Source organism: Melanostigma gelatinosum (genome assembly GCF_949748355.1).
Source record: "Melanostigma gelatinosum genome assembly, chromosome: 12".
Lineage (NCBI taxonomy): Eukaryota > Metazoa > Chordata > Actinopteri > Perciformes > Zoarcidae > Melanostigma > Melanostigma gelatinosum.
In genome coordinates, this window is record NC_136645.1 from 25,590,666 (window position 1) to 25,610,226 (window position 19,561).

Sequence of the window (19,561 nt, forward strand, 5' to 3'; positions counted from 1 at the left end):
TGGAAGTAGTGCTTGAGTGGTCCTATCTTTGTTCTGGTTTCCTGAACTGGAATCTTAGCAGCTCTCGCTGGGATTTGAACCCGAGCTACCATTCCAGAGGCTGTAATTTCACCTCTAATATGTCCAGCTCTTGTGTAGTTGAGTGTTCCTGTTCAGCGGAACCCCCCCCCCCCCCGATTAATTTAGTAAAAGAGAGCGTATCTCAATACCTACCAGTATAGCTCCGAACTCTAGAAAAGTCGGGGAAAATGTAATTTTCAAGTTTGTTCAGTGCAGAGCAGGATAACAGCTCAGGAGATTGAATCAAACACTTCCTGATTTACACAATATGCACAACTACAACTTACAAGTAGATTTTGTAGGAAATAACTGCTAAGAGTGAATGTGCTGAGAGGAAGAGAAACAGAGGTAGATATCTGAGCCCCAGAATGAAGTGTTGCAACATACAGAGCCTGCCAATAAAGAGAAATATAAATAACAAATCGAACCATAACAGCTGTTGCATCAGATACTGAACAAAAATAAATACTCAGTGCCTGAATATTAGACATGCAAAAGAAACATAACAGGACAGCGAGGACAGAGTGCTGCAGAGAGATAGGTGTTGTGGTTACTGAACAGTGTTATCACATCTGTCCATAGACATCATTTTGGGTGTGTTTTGATGATTAACTGGACAGCAGGGTGGAGCTTCTCAACACCCAGCTTGTTCTGTACGTGAAAAGTATTTCTGTTTGGTAAAATTATTATGCGTATTGTTATTGTGCTTTTGCTGTTATGCCTTCAACTACTGAATTTCTTCATGACTTCAAAAAACACTTTTGAAACATTATCTGAGATGTTAACAGTTCAATAATCATTAAGACATAACAATACTGGACACTGTCAATTTCGGGTGATAAGCGTAACTTTACCTCGGCTCCTCGGTTGATCTTCACATGGCTGTGTTCAGGAGGATGGCTACTGAAGCTGTGTCCAAAGTCACAATCAGGAACAGTCAATCACATCTTGTCATTGAATAATTATTAGTGGGCTATGAGCAGTTTGATTAATAAAAATGTGCTATCATCATAACGGAAAAATAGCCTATAATCAACAAACACAATGTTGTTGGATAGTGACTCACTGAACTTGTATAGAGAAGCCTATTTCCACCAGTTCACAGAAAATACTGTATTATTCTGGTAAATTACAGTTATCTGCCGCTATGGTTAACCGACGCCATCAACTGTTAAGTTACATGCGAAGGACGAATATTTAACTAAGATACTGTTGTAAATCCACAGTAAGTTTACAGCAATTCATTACAGTGTAGAATTGTCAGGATGCGGGTGTTGAGGTCAAGATTGGGTTTGATTTTCCCTGGGCTTTGCAATGTGGTTGAATGTGTGATTGGCAGAATTTGTATTTAATACACTAACTGTAAGTAACAAGAAACACTTCAGGAGAGAGACAAAGAGAAAGGGATGTGTCAGTGACATCAGTCCCAGGCAATGAATCGGAACATAAGTCAAGCTGCAGTAACTGATATCCAGGAATTTTATTTGTGTTTTTTCAGGGCTGGGTTTGTTTAGTTAGTGTTGTTCTGCAGATTAAACCAGAACAACCTTTGGCCTTAATAAATGACGACATCAAAAGACGAGTGTGGTGGACACGAAACAATACCCCTTTTGTTTATTGTGACTCAACATTTCTGTTCAAGAATGCTGCTTACCCTCACAATATTGTGCTGCAGATCAGGAAATGTAATACAAGTTCAATGTAGATATGCTCCCAGATTCCTGTTTTATAGTCCTCACCACCTCACAAAACTGTTATGGTGCAATGCAGAGACAAAACGAAAGTGGTAAAGAGATTTAGATGGCAGCCATGTAGGAGACATGACGTTTACAACCTGCCTCTGATGTGGTCTAATTCCTGCTGACAGGCAGGAAGACAATGTGTTTTATGGTTTAGCAACTGGAGGAAATAACAGAGTGCTTGTGTGTTGGATTCTTTGTCTGTGTTCCAGTTATTGTCTGAGTCATATAATAACTATCATGAAGCAACTCAGAGAGAAAGAAAGACTGAGGGAAAAATGAAAATCTGCAGCCCTGCTACGGCCTCTAGAGGCTCCAATTCATTACAACCCACAGAACGTGATGGAAAAAAATACTTATGTTTGAAATTTAGCAGTAGTGGAGGTTTGTTATGAAGTGTTCAACATGTAAATGGTTCAATCTCTGGCGAACATCATGGGTTCAGCAGATTTGTCGGGACTCTGCCAGTTAGAGTTTCTTCCGTGAGGGTTCACGGGTTTCTGTGAGGGTTTCGGGGTATAGAGCAGAGACTCAGGCTCAGACACGGACACAGGAAACAAGGTGAGGTTGAATGCAAGGTTCTTTACTGGGCACCAAGCAAAGAACATAAACTAAAAACAACTCCAACAAGGAGCGGGAAAAAATCCAAACTAAATAAAAAGGCAAAGTCACAAAAAGGGCTGATGTTGGCAAAAAGGTCAGGAGGTCACCTTAACATCAAGTTACATCCTCTGGGAATCCAGACATTTATAAAAAATGATTTGTTGTCATGGACTGTGATTAAAGGAAATCTTTGAGTGGCTATTCATGTGTGTCAGGGAGTGACAAACCAGTATGAGAATGAGAATGAAAATCACGGCACATTACGTAGTAGTTGTTCAGATATCTTACTCTGGACCAAATTTCATCTACTATCAACAACATTTGATTATTATCACAACAACATTTGATTATTATCAATTAAATTATTAAATGCATACTACTCTAGTGAAGTAAGCACAGGGCCAATGCTGCCATCTACATATTTATGTATCGATACATCATACAGTTGAAGAGATGCCTGATATCCTGTTGTTATATTAACATTCTCACCTGTATGCTTCAGTTTTTTCCTGTATGTGTGCGTATGTGCATGAAGGCTCACAGTTGTGTGTCCGCTGATAGATTTTAAGTAGGACTTGAACTTGAAGCTGGCCAAACAACAATCTGTAAACCTCTCACCTCCATGCTCAAACTGTGATCTCAACAGGCTGAGATTAGTCCAGACCTGAACCCTTGGTGAGCCAGTAATTATCTCTGCATGTGTTTAAGAGGAAATAAACGTAAACGTTTTCTTTATTTCCAGGTCTAAATATTGGCAGATCATCTCAATACCTTCAAGCCAGCAACACCTCATAAAATCCCTCTTGTTGTACCATATGTGCAAGAGAAAAACAGCTGTGGAGCTTTTTCTTTCCTGGAGAACTCTTCCTGACAGTTAGCCCTGTCTGTGGGCTCTCGCTGAGATGAAATGATGATAGTGCCACAATGTAAATCACATGCATTGTCCTCAACGTCACTGCAGTGGCTTTTAATGAATTCATGAATTACTCCCTCAGGTCATTATTATAAAAGCATGCAAGTTTCCAAAAATTGGTCAGATCAAATGAACTTCTCGTGCAGATCTTCCGCACCCAACTACAGTGATTATATAATGTGCTGCCAAAACATGCATGAACTAATACGTATTACTGTGCATTCATCCTGTGTGCAGTAATGAAGGGGCTGTACTGCTAACTAAATGGTAAATGGACTGTACTATCGTGCTTTTCTAGTCTCTCCGACCTCTCAAAGCGCTTTCACACTACTTGTCATCATTCACCCATTCGCACACTGATGACACCTGCCTATCAGATTCGATCACATTCATACACCGTAGGCCAGGGGTGTCAAACTCATTTCCACTCTGGGCCACATCAGCATCACGGTCGCCCTCAAAGGGCCGGTTGTAACTGTAAGACTGTATAACTAACTTCTCCCTAACATATTGTTAAATAACTCTCTGCATTTTATTATTGTTTATTTAAGTGTAAACATATTGTACATGCAGTTATATAAATGAAATTATATTTAAACACATTTCTGTTATTATAACATAAATCATTTTAATTGAGGGTTAAGAAACCCACATGACTATCAAAGATCAAACTATTAAAGAAAATAACAAAGACAAATATCAAACACAAGTTATTACATTAACTTTGTTCAAAGCTGTTTGTTCACCTCTCTGCATCACTAATGTTCCTCCCTGTCGTCGTCCTGTGCATGGCAGCTACATCCAAGAGCTGCTCACTGAGAGTCAGGTCTGATGAACACGGATAGATGATGTATCCGTGTTGTCTGTGCTTTCATCAACAGTTCATTAGAAACACAAGTCCCTGCTCGTCTCTTAGCTAGCTGTGTTGTTAGATTGCTGCTAGTTCATGAACTCGGTCTGCGATGGTGTTTCTTCACAAACTGACATTTGTAAAAGTCTGTATCTGGTCGGAGCTCTGCTCACATACCTTCAGCATGCACTGGGCTGTAGCTGTGTAAATATATTCTGCTGTGATTGCAGTCTGCCTTTTAATTCTTGGACAGTTTGATGTTTTTCTTGGAGGCTAAATTTAGCTCCGTGTTTGGTGTCAAAATGCAGACGTGAATTGTATCCTTCATCACCGACACGCCTCATAACACAGAAGACAGACCAGTGTTTCTCCTTGAAGCACAAACATGTATTCACTTTCCCATCTTTCATTACATTTTCTTCCCTCTGCATCAATTTTTCTCTTCATGGACATTTTGGGATTATTTGTCGATCTTTTTCAATCGTTGGAAAACCTCTTTACGTGCTGTTCCTCTCCTGTCCACCTGTTGTGATAGTTTTAATGTCGGTACACAGACAACATGCTATCTCATAATTTCAACTTTCTATCTCATAATTTCGACCATGGGGATACTTTTATTTTCAAGTCTAACTTTCAATTATTTTTCCAATTATTTTTTTTGCTGGCGGATTCGTGGGCCACATAAAATGACGTGGCGGGCCGGATTCGGCCCGCGGGCCTTGAGTTTGACACATGTGCCGTAGGCACAGCTCCAGGAGCAATTTTGGGGTTAAGTGTCTTGCTCAAGGACACATCGACAAGTGACTAGCGGAGCCGGGAATCGAATCGCCGATCCTGCACGACCCTGCTCGCCTCTTGGTCACAGTCGCCCACATGCTGCTTTCACTATGCTGCCTGTGTAGACAAGGTGTTAAAGTCTGCAGTAGCAAAAAGAACACATAAATGTGTCAGGTATTAGATTAATGCTCTGACTATTCTTTACACAGTTTGACAAATCCTCACACAGTTATTCACCAAGTCCTTATTCCAAAACAAAAACGTTTTCTATCAGTGTCTACCAAAACAAAAGACTGATCTTTTTTTCAAGGTTTGGTTTCATGTCTCTTTCAAGACCAAAAGTTCTGCGTATGTAAGATCATACTGCACATGCAAGAAGCTCATAATGTATCTCTAAATTAATGCTGTTGTTTCACTCTGGTGTTTGTCTCTGCAGCTTGTCTTTTTCGCTACAACATCTTGTCACTGGTTCACTTCCTCTACCTGCTGCTGCTGCCATGGTTCCTGAGTCCCAACAAGCACACAATCAGAGGTGAGATCATCGTTTGTATGTCAGATCTCTTATGGCATTTTACACTTAGTTGCTTTTCCTCAGTACAAAAAGAAACAGTGGTGAACAATCCCATATAAAATAGGATTATGCAAGAAATAAAAACTGAATCCTAATTTTAACGAGGGGCACTGTTGTATTCACACCTCTCACCAGTGTTGATATGAGTTCAGGTTCATCCCACACAATGAGCCTGTTAATAATCCAATTGTTTATAATGAATAATAAAATGACCTCTTCAGAGCCTTCTGAGCTCTGTAAACTTTGAACAAGTCTAACCAAAACAACGGCTCCTTAACATTTCCACAACCACAGCCGGTTTGATTGCTGATATCCATAAATCATGTTTTGTTGAAAGGAGTACAATGAAATGTAACTCTGTATTATCACATTTGAAACTACTTCAGCAGTCAGTATTAATATAACTACAGGCTGGCAGTACTTATTTTCTGCCCGCCTGTATGACAGCTACAGGACCTATAGCCATGTCAAAAATACATTAGACACTGTGCTCCCACAAGGCAGTCAACAATGGGTGGTCTGTTCTTTCCCTACAGTGTAGTGGAAATAAAGTTTTCCACCCAGTATTTCAAACACAGAGACAAAGATATGACATGTGTTAGTACTGACATGAGTCCAAGTTTACATCAAACAAGTCCAGCACCCTTGGTAACAGGGCTTGAGCATTGTATGTGTAAGCTGAGTGGCCTAACATTGCTGGAAAAGTTTAGCCATTTTTTGCACAATCTTTTTCTACTGCGCTTAAAATGAATATTTGCCTCATTTTATTTTTCACAAATTGGAGTGCTGGAATGTTTTCAGTCTATCTTTTGGCCACAAACTTCACAATGGAAGTGTTCCTTGGCTGACAATGTGGATATGTGTGGAGTGTGAATGTGTAAATTGCCGTGTGACAGAGCTCAGACAGACTAAGTAGACTACAGTAATCAGTAGTTTTTTTCTTGTACAAACATGATCCACGTAAGTACATGAACACAAATGACGACACCTGGTCCAGCCAAACCCAGATGAACATACTCAACATAGAGTTAATCACAGCGTTTCCATGACCACAATAGTAAACAAACATGCCGTCTGTAGAGGAATGTGTAAGTATCAGCTTTCTCTTGTTGTTTCATACTATTGCGCCCCTAGCTGTAATTCTCAGGCTGCAGCTCAGGCTTCTTGACACACTCAGAACGCAGAGACACGCAGAATTGATTTTGCATACCGTGAAGCTTGCCTGGGTCCAGACCTTTGAATTGATTAGAACTGATGAGTCCGGCATCGTGACATGAAACAGCAGTTTCTCAATAAAGAAATCACAGCAGGTGACTAACAATTAGCACCAGGGCGGGACTATTGCAGTTATCAAGCCGTTGTTGAGCTGTTGTCAAATGTTGTTAGCTGTGCGCCGGAACCAAAGAGTAATAAAAACAGTGGAGACCGCTACATACAACACTGCTGCTACGATGGCTGTTGTGAATTGATTAAAAGTACAGAAGAGCACTCTGATTTGATGCCTGGAAAGATTTATTATTAACCTCCATCTTTCTGCTACGCGATACCGGGTGGAGACTCTGGCATCGCTTCTATTTTACGCGGTGTCTTTGTTTATCACGAACCCTCTTCTGTACTCTTGTCCAGCCTTCCTTATTTGTGTCCATAACCAAAAATATTAAGCTCTGACTGCCAGTTTGGGCTGTTGAAGACTAGTTTTGAATTTGATATGACCTCCACGATTTACAAATTGATTTTACATTATGGCACATCTTCTCAATATTGCCCGTCATCGTAGGCTAGTTCTGTTTTTATTAACTTTCTCTTTCAACTCGCTTTGCTCCACTTAAAATATAGTAAAAAAGTATGTTGTCATGGTTGTCGTGTAACATTGTCGTTCTAAATGCTGGATACGGTGGTTTAAGGTGATTGTTTTGCAAAAATCGAACCCTCACCCCCCATGGAAATCGATTAGAGTGGTGTCAATAAAGATGGAAACGAAGTGAAATGACAGTTCGATATCTGATAACCTCGAAGAGTCTGTGTTCATGTACTCTTTTGAACCATATTTGTGAACTTATTCTTGATTTTGCCTAGTTAAACAACAGATTTATTTTTTTTAACATTTTCTACTATAACAGACACATTTTTGCATCCATTTAGGGAGGAAGCTGTGTGTGTTGTTTAAGTTCACTTATTTCCTTGTATGTGTTCACACTGCCTCTTTTGCTCTACTTGACTGTGTATAATCTACAGTATTAACTATGGTTAACAGTTTAACCTCAAACTAACCAATCGATTTCTCCCAAAGATAACCCATATGTCAAGACTTTCATACATTTAGCTGGCCCAATGCTAAGATAAGAAAGGGTTACACACAGTGGCGGCTGGTGGAAAATGTTCTAGGTAGGGCCATCCTATCAATTTCAGCAAACATCCCAGTATGATTTAATGCAAAAAAAATGTAAGTATCAAACACGCATTATTACTTGGCAGTTAAATATTTAACATGTATTCCAACACGAAAACAATCAGTAAATAACACTTATATAATATAATATAACATGTTCATTTATTGAGATGCCCCTATGGACCTTGTTATAGGAGGTAAAGATCAGGAGAAGTAAACATGAAGTGTAATTATGAATACTGATGTTAAATTAAGCTATGATGAGTTTTCACTGTTAATTTAACATCTCTATTACATGTTGATGTCTCCATGACCAAGTTAAGCAGATGAGACTGAGGACAACTATGTAGAAGAAAAGATGTTCACTTTGCCTAATATGTAGCTTGACAAAGTTCTCATGTGTGTCCTGGTGTTCTCATGTTTCCTTACCTCCTCATCCCTCACTCCCGTAACTGTCCGTGCTGGATCCGTCCCCGTTGTTTTAAAAAGATAAATACGTTATTAACATGACGTCATGCAGCTAGCCAAACCTGTCTGGTGTACAGCTAGTACAGAAGCTCCGCATGTACTGCTTCCCTTTCCCGCGAGTCTGCTGTCTGATTGTGAGGTCAGGCTGATCTGATATCAGCTCTTTGGCTGCAGAATCTCCGCCAAAGTTCTCCTCTCAAATGGGTCTTGGAGGAGGAGTGCTCGCCTGTAGAGACTTCTCCTGACGAGAACGCGCAGCGAGGGGGGCCTGATCGTTCTGGCCCCAAGCTGAATCTATTTGAGGGCGCTGATTGGCTAAATTGTATGTCACTCATTTATATCTTGAATCAGCAATTGGCTAAACTGCTTCATAGCCCCGTCTCTTTTGGGCCAAAACGATTAGGCCCCCGAAGCTGCGCGTTCTCAGAGTGTCGTGCACACAGACAGAGAGCACGAGCAGAGAGCACACAGGGGGAGAGGACGAGCAGGAAAAGCAGGAAAATTCTGCGCAGATATCATATTTTACACACATTACTGGGTACATTCCATAGTTCAAAAACACAAATATTGACAATTTATATAATTATTATTATTATAATTATAATAATTTTTTTTTTTGTGTGGCTCATGGTGGGGCCATGCCCCATGGCCCTCTATTGACCAGCCGCCACTGGTTACACATACTATGTATCGTGGTCATACCCAGAGATGGGCAGTATTTCTATTACTTGTATTTGAAATACGTATTTCAATTACTTTTGAGTATTTTGTAATTTGTATTTGATAGGGCCGATAAAAATCGAATGTAATTTGTAACAAAATACTTTAGAGCGGAGTAATTTTGTATTTAAAATACTCAAAATACTTTATGCACGAATCAAAAAACAGTTCACGAGTCAGTCTTCAGATCTTCCAGTTCAACGGATTGTCTGTCAAGTTAAATATTTTATCTGAGTGTGACATATGTCAACTACCTTGATGTATAATTGATGTCTGGGTCTGGCTACATAGCCTATTGTATCTACATGGTGATGGTTATATCAAGCTCGATGCTAACATGCTAATGATGCTAGCATGCTTTCTAGGCTAGTGCATGGCCAGTGTTTAGCAAGTTAACTTATCAGTCTAGTAGCTAGCTATAGGAAGAGGGAGATTGGGAGCTTGTATGTTCATGATAACCTTATCAAGAGACGTCTGACCATCTAATCTTGCACTGTATTACAAATTATACCAGTGGCGGGGCCGTGCATTGTATGCCTGGGCCTTCACTGCTGTCCTGCAGCTGAAATACCACCTTATAACCACATGATAGCGCCACAGCTATTTGTTTTTAAGGATGTAACTATATACGTCTTCGTATTAACCCGTTTGGTACGAGGCTTACAATACATTTGAATAATACTAGAGCACTTGGAAAATGCAGAAGTTTAAATTGAGGAAATTATAATGTTTTCTGCACTCATGTAGGACAGTGGTTCTCAGATGGTCTGGCTGTGGGATCCACCGTCATTCCTTAATGACAAGCTGCAACCCACCGACATTGTTTTAGGATTTTACTTTCACAACTTGAACATAGAACATACTGCTCTGCAATGTCTTTCCTCATCTCAGCCCCCTGTGTCATGGTGTGTGGTACATCTCACTCCGGTCAGGAAACTTGTCAGAATGCCCATATTTGATTGGCTGAGCTGCATCACGTGATGTGATCCACTACCCGACTAAGCCTCTGCTGTTAAGTTTTGTTTCACGATAGTCACGTGCTCGCCCACTGACACAATATCGTCCCCATTCACTTAAACTGCACATGGATGCACTTGTGAGTCTGCAGGCCTCGGGGCCTCTCTTCTTACATAGAGGTGACATAGAGGTGAAATCTGATTGGATAAAAGCTCTACTTAAAACAAGCTGCACTGGAAGCAGAGTAACTGAGGAAGAAAGTAGCTGTGCAATGAGAACATAAGATAATGGGAACAATATTTTTATAAATTTGAATACATGTAGTGTATTTAAGAAAAAATTTTAAATTATAAAATAGACTAACTTGTGATATAACTTTGTGATTCTGTTTAGGCCAGCAGAGAAGGCCTTGCAGGCCCTGACGGCCCGCATAAAAAAGGCATATTGTGAAAGTATTCTTAGTTTTATTATTTCATACATTTTGCAGTTGGCTAGGTGGACAACATGTCTCAGCAAGATGATGTTCAAGAAGGACCATCAACAAGCACATATGTGCTTAGTTACACTGACATTCTGTGACCCCTTTCTGTGGGGTTCACCAGAGCTTTGTGTACATTATATATAATTATATTATATTATATAGCCCAAACCTGAATGCTCTGCTATACCAAATTGTGAGAAAACAGAAAAAAAGCATTTCCCATATTTTAAATACAAATACATGTATTGTATTTTGTTACATTTTCTGGCACCAGTATTTTGTATTTTATTTTGATACATTTATTTGAGGGGTATTTTGTATTTTGTATCAAAATACACTTTGATGTATCTTTACCCATCTCTGGTCATACCATAGTAGATGTCTTCACCATGACCTATTGGTTTGTGGACTGCCGTTTTGAAGCCTTGAGTTTGGCATTTTGGTTGTCACTATCTTTTTGGCTGGCTCCATCTTTGCTTTTTAGGTGGAGCTAAGTACAACCGAATGCTGAATAAGACATTTTAGGCAAACAAAAGATTACAATTAACTTTCGTGAACTCAAAACAAACTGAAAGGGTTAGAGTTCTACAACAAAAACACGGATGAAAAAGACCAGACAACGCCATGGTGGCGACCTGTCAATCACATGGTAGTTCAGTATTGAGTGAACCCAGAACGCAACACACAAACTCTGACGAGCTAGCCAGAGGGTTAGTGTTCTTGGGGCCGATCCAGTGGCTAATAAGACGTGAACGAGGTGCTGGCTTTGATGGCTGAGTGTGAGCAGACAAGCAGGCAGGAGACTGGAAATCCAGAACAGCAGACTGTCGGGGGGAGGTGAAGTGCATGTTAACTCAGGAACAAAAATACTAAGAATTCAGAGATCATGACGTATAGAGATATTTCTATGAAAGAATGACACAAATCTATGACTATCTAGGTAACAATGGGACCTGCAAAATAACGTGTTTACTGATTAACTTCTCAACCAACTACAAGAGTAAAAGGCTGCTGACATATGTATGCTTAAGGAGTTATGATCTAATGGTAGATGATAGTGTTTTACTAGTTTGGCCAATGTTTCTGCTGTGGTCATTCATCCCAGTTCATAGATGTTTTGCCTTCCTTTCCATTCATCCCTCCTGTCTTCTGCTCTGGTCATTACAATGTGTAGAGATTATTTTATTTTGGTGGGAAAATAGTTAAAGAGAGAGAGAGGGAGGAACAGAGAGCAACGGGGAGTTCCCCTAAAGGAAAACCCACAAGGCTGCCAGGACCCTGTGCACGTGCACACACACTCTCATACGCACAGACACAGACACACATGCTCATACACACACGCATAGATACACACAGGGAAAATCAAGTGACTAATAGGAAGCAGAACTGTTAGGCTCTGGGGAGGATAAAGAGACAGTTTAAGTCAGAGCTAGATATTACTCAACAACTGGCATGTGTTCAAGTATTGAATTATACTACTATACATCATGCATACGTCTGTTATTCTTAGTTATCCTGTTAGGAGGGGATTGAGAGTGTTTAAGTTTGAGGATGGTGATGTCAGACCAAAGTCTGTAAGGTCCTCAGAGAAGTAGTCTCTATGAACTCAGTGATGCTGTGATGTTACACATTTAAATTTTTATGTAAATGTCTTTTTTCCAATCTCTTAAGTGATGAGGTCTGGAGTACACCAGTATATGTGACTACTTGAATATTATACATTAGCATTTATTAGCACATTTAAAAAAACGTTTTATGAAACAAAGCATATCTTCACGTGTTGGATGTTTGATGGTCTGTTCATTGCACTTTACTCAACTAAATACTACTTGCACTTGATTGTCCGGCCTTCCATCTGTTTGTCTGGTCCATTCAAGTGAGCATGATATCTCAGGAATAACCTGAGGGAATTTCCTCAAATTTGGCACAAACGCCAACTTGGATTCAAGGATGAACTGATTAGATTTTGGTGGTCAAAAAAAGGTCACTCTGACCTCACGTACCTTTTATTATGCATTTACTTGTTTTATTCTACTAACAGTAATGCATATTGGACATATACGCAATGGGGGCAACTGTGGTCCTCTCCTGCCCACTGTCAGGCTTTCTCACTGTTTATCAGTGCGAAAGAGATCACGTCATCAGCGCTGACCATTGTATCTGTAGTCATGTGGATGTGTTTACTTTGTGTGTCCATAAAGAAAAAGGATCCTAACCGTCTGTTTATTGGTATTGTTTCTGTGGTGCCAACAAGTAATATTACCACATTCCTTGCCACCACCCCATAATGCAGGTCATGGTCATTTCATGTAGTCTCTGCACTCTGCTGCTCTGAATGTTGTTAAAGATGAAAGTGTTGTAGCCAAACAAAACTTGCTGTGTGATACCTCCATACTGTAATCTAGTGTAATCTAGCTTTGGAAACATTCTTTGGACTGTTTAAAACAGGCAGTGTTCTATATTCTATGTTAAATAAACAATTAAATTTATGGGAACATTTATTGCGGAGGTTTAGAGAGTCTTTAGTTTTTTGTTTGGTCAGGATACTGACATAGAGGTGAGCTTTACTACAGAGTTTTACTCTGTCAAAATCAACATATTTTTTGATGTTTCCCAATCATCTTCTGTCCTCTATCAGTGCTGCAGCCACGGTAAAGAGCCAGTTGTGGCTGTATCTGTAGCAGTCCTCTCATGTTTAACTAAATCAACATGTACATTTTCCATACATTCTAATGCCAAAAGGCCATGATTTACATAGGTAGGCAAACCCAGCAATGATCCAGATTCCGTGTTTAATAGGGGCTTATTTGTACTGTGAGCAGGTCTGTCCTGGGCGGGGTTTTATGGAGGGGTTTTCGTCACACTCCTCCCATCTCTTTTCTGAACGCATGGCTCCTCCTCATGGATGCAAACACAAAATGATTGATGGTTCAGCAGTGAACATGAACAGTGAAGGAAGTTAACATGAGAACAGGATTTTCTAGGTGCTGTGGCTATTTTCATACTGACCGTCAAATAGAATGGGTGTTACAGTTTGTTGGTTTCTGAAAGATATAAACAATTGAAATTTGAAAGGATTCTTTTATTGCTTTGTCGAAATACCTTTTGAGTTTATCCATATTTAGTTCTTGAAGTTGCATGAGTGAGAATAGCAAGAAGGTTCTTGTTTCTAACCTGCTGCCCAGCTGGGTTTGTTGTGTGTGGTGTTTACATGTTCTTCCTGTGTTTGTGCTGATTTCCTCCTGGTGCACTCACAGTCCAATCAAACCTAAACATATTTCCAGCAAGAAGTTAGGAGGTTTCAAATGCCAGTTTTACCTCTAGTGTGAGTCTCAGGAATGATTTTGAGAAATATTGTTCCATTAGGGAAATGGCTTGAGAAGACGTATGTTTCGAGCAGTGTTTGGTTTGAAAAATGTCTTATGATAATCAGCTGTGCCAGTTGCCACTTACGTGTATTAAATACGTGTATTATTACACCAATAGAAACAAATAACCGTAGCTCAGTAGGACAGCACAGAAGGCCCAGGTATAAAATGCACGGCCCGCCAGTGATGCTAAGTATGATTTGTCTGTATTTTACTCTGCATTTATGTGACATTTTACTGTACATTGAGGTCTGTTTCCTCAGGTTTGATCTCCATCCTCTGTCTTTCTTGTCTCTTTGTCTTCCAGGTCACACGGGGCGGTTTATTAGAGTGGTTTTCTGTACCAGTCTACTATTTGTACTGGCTCATATCTGCTTCCAGACAGTACGATACACATATCCTCCTCTCAACATCGCCATAGGTGATAACTGTTCACAATGGGACACCATAACCAGACATATAGGACTGTCCAGGTATGTAACTAGTGAAGCACCAGTTATACGTGCCACTGTCATTGTCAAGACAACAGTCTGATATGCTACAAATTAGATATGCCCACATATTTCAAGTGATATGAGACAGGGAACAGGAGCAGGTTAATTGTATCTGCCACCACAGGAAGAAGACATGTAGAATATTTAGGAAATAAATAAAATATATGCTTTTTCAGTTGCACCTACCTGCAGGTGTTTGGAAATAGGAACATCTTTGACATCTCTTAACATCCACATATGCATGTCTGTGTCTCATAGGGTTCCCTTGGATGATCCTTGGAGTGTGTTACGCCTTCTGTGTCCTGACATGGGTGTGTGTGTGGTTGCCTTGATAACAATCGTCCTCTGCAGAAGATTGGTCAGGAACAGAGAAATGGTGGCTGCTGCCAACATTACATCGGTGAGTCATGTGTATGTACAGTATGCAAGATTGTGATACAGTATGGGCCCAAGGGTTGGGTTAAAAAGGTTAAAGTTGATACAGTGTTTGATTAATTATGGAGGTGCTGTTTTATGAAGCAATTTAACTGGATGATTAGGTTAGTAAGCCTCCTTTACTTAAGTAAGGTTTTATGGAGCAGGTTTGGACTTAACAGTGCCTCATCAAGGTGCCAGTAACTAATTAAAGAAGCCTGAGTCCTGGGCAGGCCTTAATTGCATTAACACGTTCTTGATTGTGTTGCCTGACCAAAAGCTTATGTTGATTAGTAACTTATAGAACTGGCTTAGCATTAGGCGCAGAGTTTAGTTTGCCATCTAAAGCCACTTTCCCACTGAATAAAACCCCCCCGCAAAAAAGACCAGCAACCTCTGACATCTGGCTTTTGTGTTTAGTAGGAAAGGTTACAATCGGTATATATTCATTGACAAATTTCTCTGCAGTAGCCATGCTGTTTATCGGCCATAGCTTCAATCTGCAGTGGTGGAAACAAAACACCCGGTTGAGCACGCTAATTTTGTTTATCTTAGAAAGAGAAGAAGGAAATACAAAAGGAAGAATGTAAGGGGAAAGGAAGATGATTGCTGTATTCGATGATATCTGATATTCAATTTAAAATTTACAAACTAACAAACTCTGTCCATAAGATAAAGTAAAACATAATTTGGAAGTGTACTGGAGAAAAAGAAGAACATCTCAAAAATGAATATTATTCAAGCAATGCAAAAGCAAAACTGTAGTTCAATAACTGAACCTGGGTACTTTCTCATTCTGTAAAATTGGTTTTGTCATGGCAAATCTCTAGGGCAGTGTGATATTTCACATTTGATTTATTGTGATGATATGAGTGTATGTTTTTGTTTTGTTTTTTGAAGTTCACAAACAGGAGTACACAGCAGGATTCACCTCTGATCCAAGTGCCATTTGTTTCACTTCTCATTGTATTCACCAGCTCTAAGGCTTGCCTCCATGTTGGGAACACTGGCCCTTGGTAAACCTTGAGACACAACAGGCATAGTTGGCCTGATAGCATGTAGTGGAAAATCCAAAAACTGGCATCATGGTTTCTCACAGACCTCAGGACGGACACAGGCTAGGATACCAAATACATTTACAGGAGTCTTTAATAATTGTCTGGAATTATTTACATTTTTCTTGGATTTGGTCTTGTTCGGTGTGTTATATGTTTCCTGGCATATGTCTTTGAAGTGCTTTAACTATATCTTCAGCTTAAATGAATGACTGTTTGTTTAAGATGGTCCCAGAAACGGTTCGTTTGTTGATTCTTCAACTAACTTTACCTTGTTTTTGAGCTGGTACGCTCATTTAATTCTCAACGATTATTATTTTGTTTAATTGTACCTTAGTACAATTGTACTTAGCTGACCAACTTCTTGGCCGTAAATAACTGCTTTGATGTTTTCCAGTCAGGCTTTCGACAGCACCACAGTACTGAAACTGCTCTTGTTAAGGTTTTCAACGACATCCACTTAAACATAGACAATGGCAGAAGTTCAGTCTTAGTGTTACTGGATCTCAGTGCTGCATTCGACACGGTCGACCATGCCATACTCCTAGAAAGACTAAACATCTGGGTGGGACAGCACTTAACTGGTTTGAATCCTACTTGAAGGACAGAGAATACTTTGTGTCTGTAGCTGATTACACATCAGAGCTGACTAAAATGACATGTGGTGTTCCCCAAGGTTCAATACTGGGGCCTCTTCTGTTCAACATCTACATGCTTCCACTAGCTCAGGTTATGGAAAACAACAAAGTGTGTTATCATAATTATGCAGACGACACACAAATCTACATAACTATGCCACCAGGGGACTATAATCCCATACAAGGGCTGGGTAACTGCATTGAACAAACAACTAAACAACAACTGGATGTGTCAGCATTTTCTTCAATTAAACAAAGATAAAACAGAAGTAATTGTTTTTGGTACCAAGGATGAACAATTGAAAATCACCGCTCAGCTTCAGTCACTGATGTTAAAACCCACAAACCAAGCCAGAAATCTAGGTGTAGTTATGGATTCAGACCTCAACAGCCATATCAAGACAATTACAAAATCAGCCTACTATCACCTGAAGAATATATCAAGGATGAGAGGACTTATGTCTCAACAGGATTTGGAAAAACTTGTCCATGCATTTATCTTCAGCAGACTGGACTACTGTAACGGTGTGTTTACAGGTCTCTGTAAAAAGTCCGTCAGAAAGCTGCAGCTGATTCAGAACGCTGCAGCTCGAGTCCTCACAAAGACCAGGAGGGTGGACCACATCACTCCAGTTCTGATGTCTTTGCACTGGCTTCCTGTCCAACAAAGAATTGACTTTAAAATCCTACTGTTGGTTTACAAAGCACTGAATGGTTTAGAGCCAAAATACATGTTCCCATTTTTGTTTGTCATTTCATCATAAGTATTCTTTGGGGGAAGAATTAGGCAGGCATTAGTTCTGTTATTAATGTGTTTTTCTCCCTTTGTGCTAGTAATGTCAAATTATTCTGCTGTTCCTGTTCCTGTGTCAGAGTCTTTGAGTTCATCAGTGAAATCAGAGTTATTAATTTTATGTCTGAACACTCGACCCAAGTTCTATGGGCTCATTTAAAAAAAAAAGAAATCATATTATTTGAACACTGCAATATTCATTTTAATGTTGTTTTCATACAAAGTGGAAATGTGTTCTGTTAACTGTGGATTCGATTATAATTATTAGAGATGGGTGGTGTGCATGTATGTGTGTGTGTTGTTGTTTTAGTTTTTTTACCAGAGCCGATGGCTGATAATGCGAGTGTAGATGATGTCCATCATGTCACAGGAGCCTGTAGCTCCAGTGAGGGATTCAGCATAGCTTCTCTAATTTAGCTTCAGTCTGCGTAGCTGTGATGGTGGTACTCAGCGGAGGTCTTGCTGCCATGGTTGAGGTGCTCCTGCCATGTCCAGACGCAGTTGGGCTCCAGGGTGGCAGGCGATGGAGGTGGTAGTCTGCGCTGGTTTAGGGTCTCCGGTGAGGTGGGGGATGATATTCAGGAGCTCCTTAATGTGGCTCTGGAAACTCGTGAGTCATTCCCTTTGGTGCTGCAGAGGGTAGCATTGTGGGTAGCGCCCAAACAAACAATACAGGGATGTAGGTCATAAAGAGGAGGAGGATACAATGGAATGAGTAAAATACATATTCCACTACACGTTTCGAGAGTTTTTCATGTTTATATATGAACATTGAAATGAGATAACATATAAACATTTGATGTTTTGGTCCTGTTAGCAGCAGGGCCTAATGATGGCAATGTCGATTTGACCGTCAGTGTGTCGAACACTTTGGTCCAGAGCAATAAGAACTATAATGGCTATATTTCCATTGGATATTGCTGGTCCCAGAGGATGCTTCATAGTGACGCCCTGACCTGTCTTTGAACGGCATTTTCAGGTCAAAATTTTCCCTTGACAAGGTATTGGAAAACCAAAGGATTGGATCTTCATGAAATGTATGACGGATAGTCATGAGCTGTTGAAGATACACCCTCATGTTAGGTGACCCCCTTTCCTCTAGCCCTTCTTGCTCTATCCTCAGAACAATGTTTTCGGCCCACATGCTAATTGGTCTAAAAACAGTTAAATTGTCATGTACCGGTAGTTCACTCTGTCCAATATTTTCATATTATGTAAGAAGCATTGCAGTCTTTAGGGATGCTAGTGGAGTATTACACTTTAGAATAGACTGTCGAGCCGTGCCATTAGAAGCAGGTAAGATACATGGTTTAAAGGGGCACTATTTAGCAGTTTTATATAAACAATGGATGAAATCGCTTTGTGTTAATTGAAATATGCCGTTTATAAGGTTGAGCCCACGGAGAATTATTAACAACTCTGCATTTAGTTTTTTGCTCAAATGTCCCATTTCACACATCCAGCCGACACAAAGAAACATTATCATCCCATTGGAATCAGGTTTCATCACTTGATGAATTTAAGTCCAATGTTCACTCTCCTTTTAGCTCTGGTTTAATCTCCAACAACTCTAACAACTAACAGCAACTCAAGCTGCTTAATGCTCCACTGGTGGTAGTGTACAGTAATAGAGTTGTAGTGTAGCCTTTAAACTGGAAATAGCAGCTTGTAAACTTCTGGAGTGAACAATATTTCCCAAAACTACTATGTGTTACAGAGATAATCAATTCTTAGATGCATTGGGTTTCTCTCGTAAATGATTCATTATATTTCATAATTCAGAGGGTTTCCTGAGCCAACTACTCACTGCTGAGTGGATCATTTTACACACAGCAATGAAATCACATTTTGTATGAGGATGATGAGTAATATATCTGTCTCAGTGATTAGAAACATGAGATCGTTGCCACCTGTTACTGCATATCATGCAAATATTCCTTCTGCAGGTTAAAGGAGGGAGGCACAAGGCAAGTTAAGCGTTTCTCCTTCAGGATCCAAGTGTGTTCGTGATCACAACTGTTTAGGAACCCTCCTCTAATGACATTTCACCTTGATATTACTTAGCCTATGTTTTTATCGTGTACATCCAATTCAACTGATGTAATCGTGACATGTTTACACGTGCATCAGCTGCTAACAGCAAATTACTATATCAATAAGAATCTCTTGCATTCAGCACTAATTTGCTGTTTTTTCATCTCGTCATATAGAGACAGGATTTTGTTTGTATCACTCAATCATATCTGTCACTAATTATATATATATATATCT

The 19,561-nt window shown here is 39.9% G+C and overlaps 1 protein-coding gene across 1 annotated transcript in view; it reads left to right on the forward strand.

The window, feature by feature from the left end:
* Window positions 1–19,561, forward strand: part of piezo1 (piezo type mechanosensitive ion channel component 1 (Er blood group)) — a 96,028-nt gene that overhangs the window by 18,153 nt on the left and 58,314 nt on the right. Inside the window, exons 2-4 of the mRNA XM_079279863.1 lie at window positions 5,379–5,474; window positions 14,204–14,369; window positions 14,649–14,790. Coding sequence (XP_079135989.1) covers window positions 5,379–5,474; window positions 14,204–14,369; window positions 14,649–14,790 — 404 coding nt within the window. The remainder of the gene's footprint in view (window positions 1–5,378; window positions 5,475–14,203; window positions 14,370–14,648; window positions 14,791–19,561) is intronic.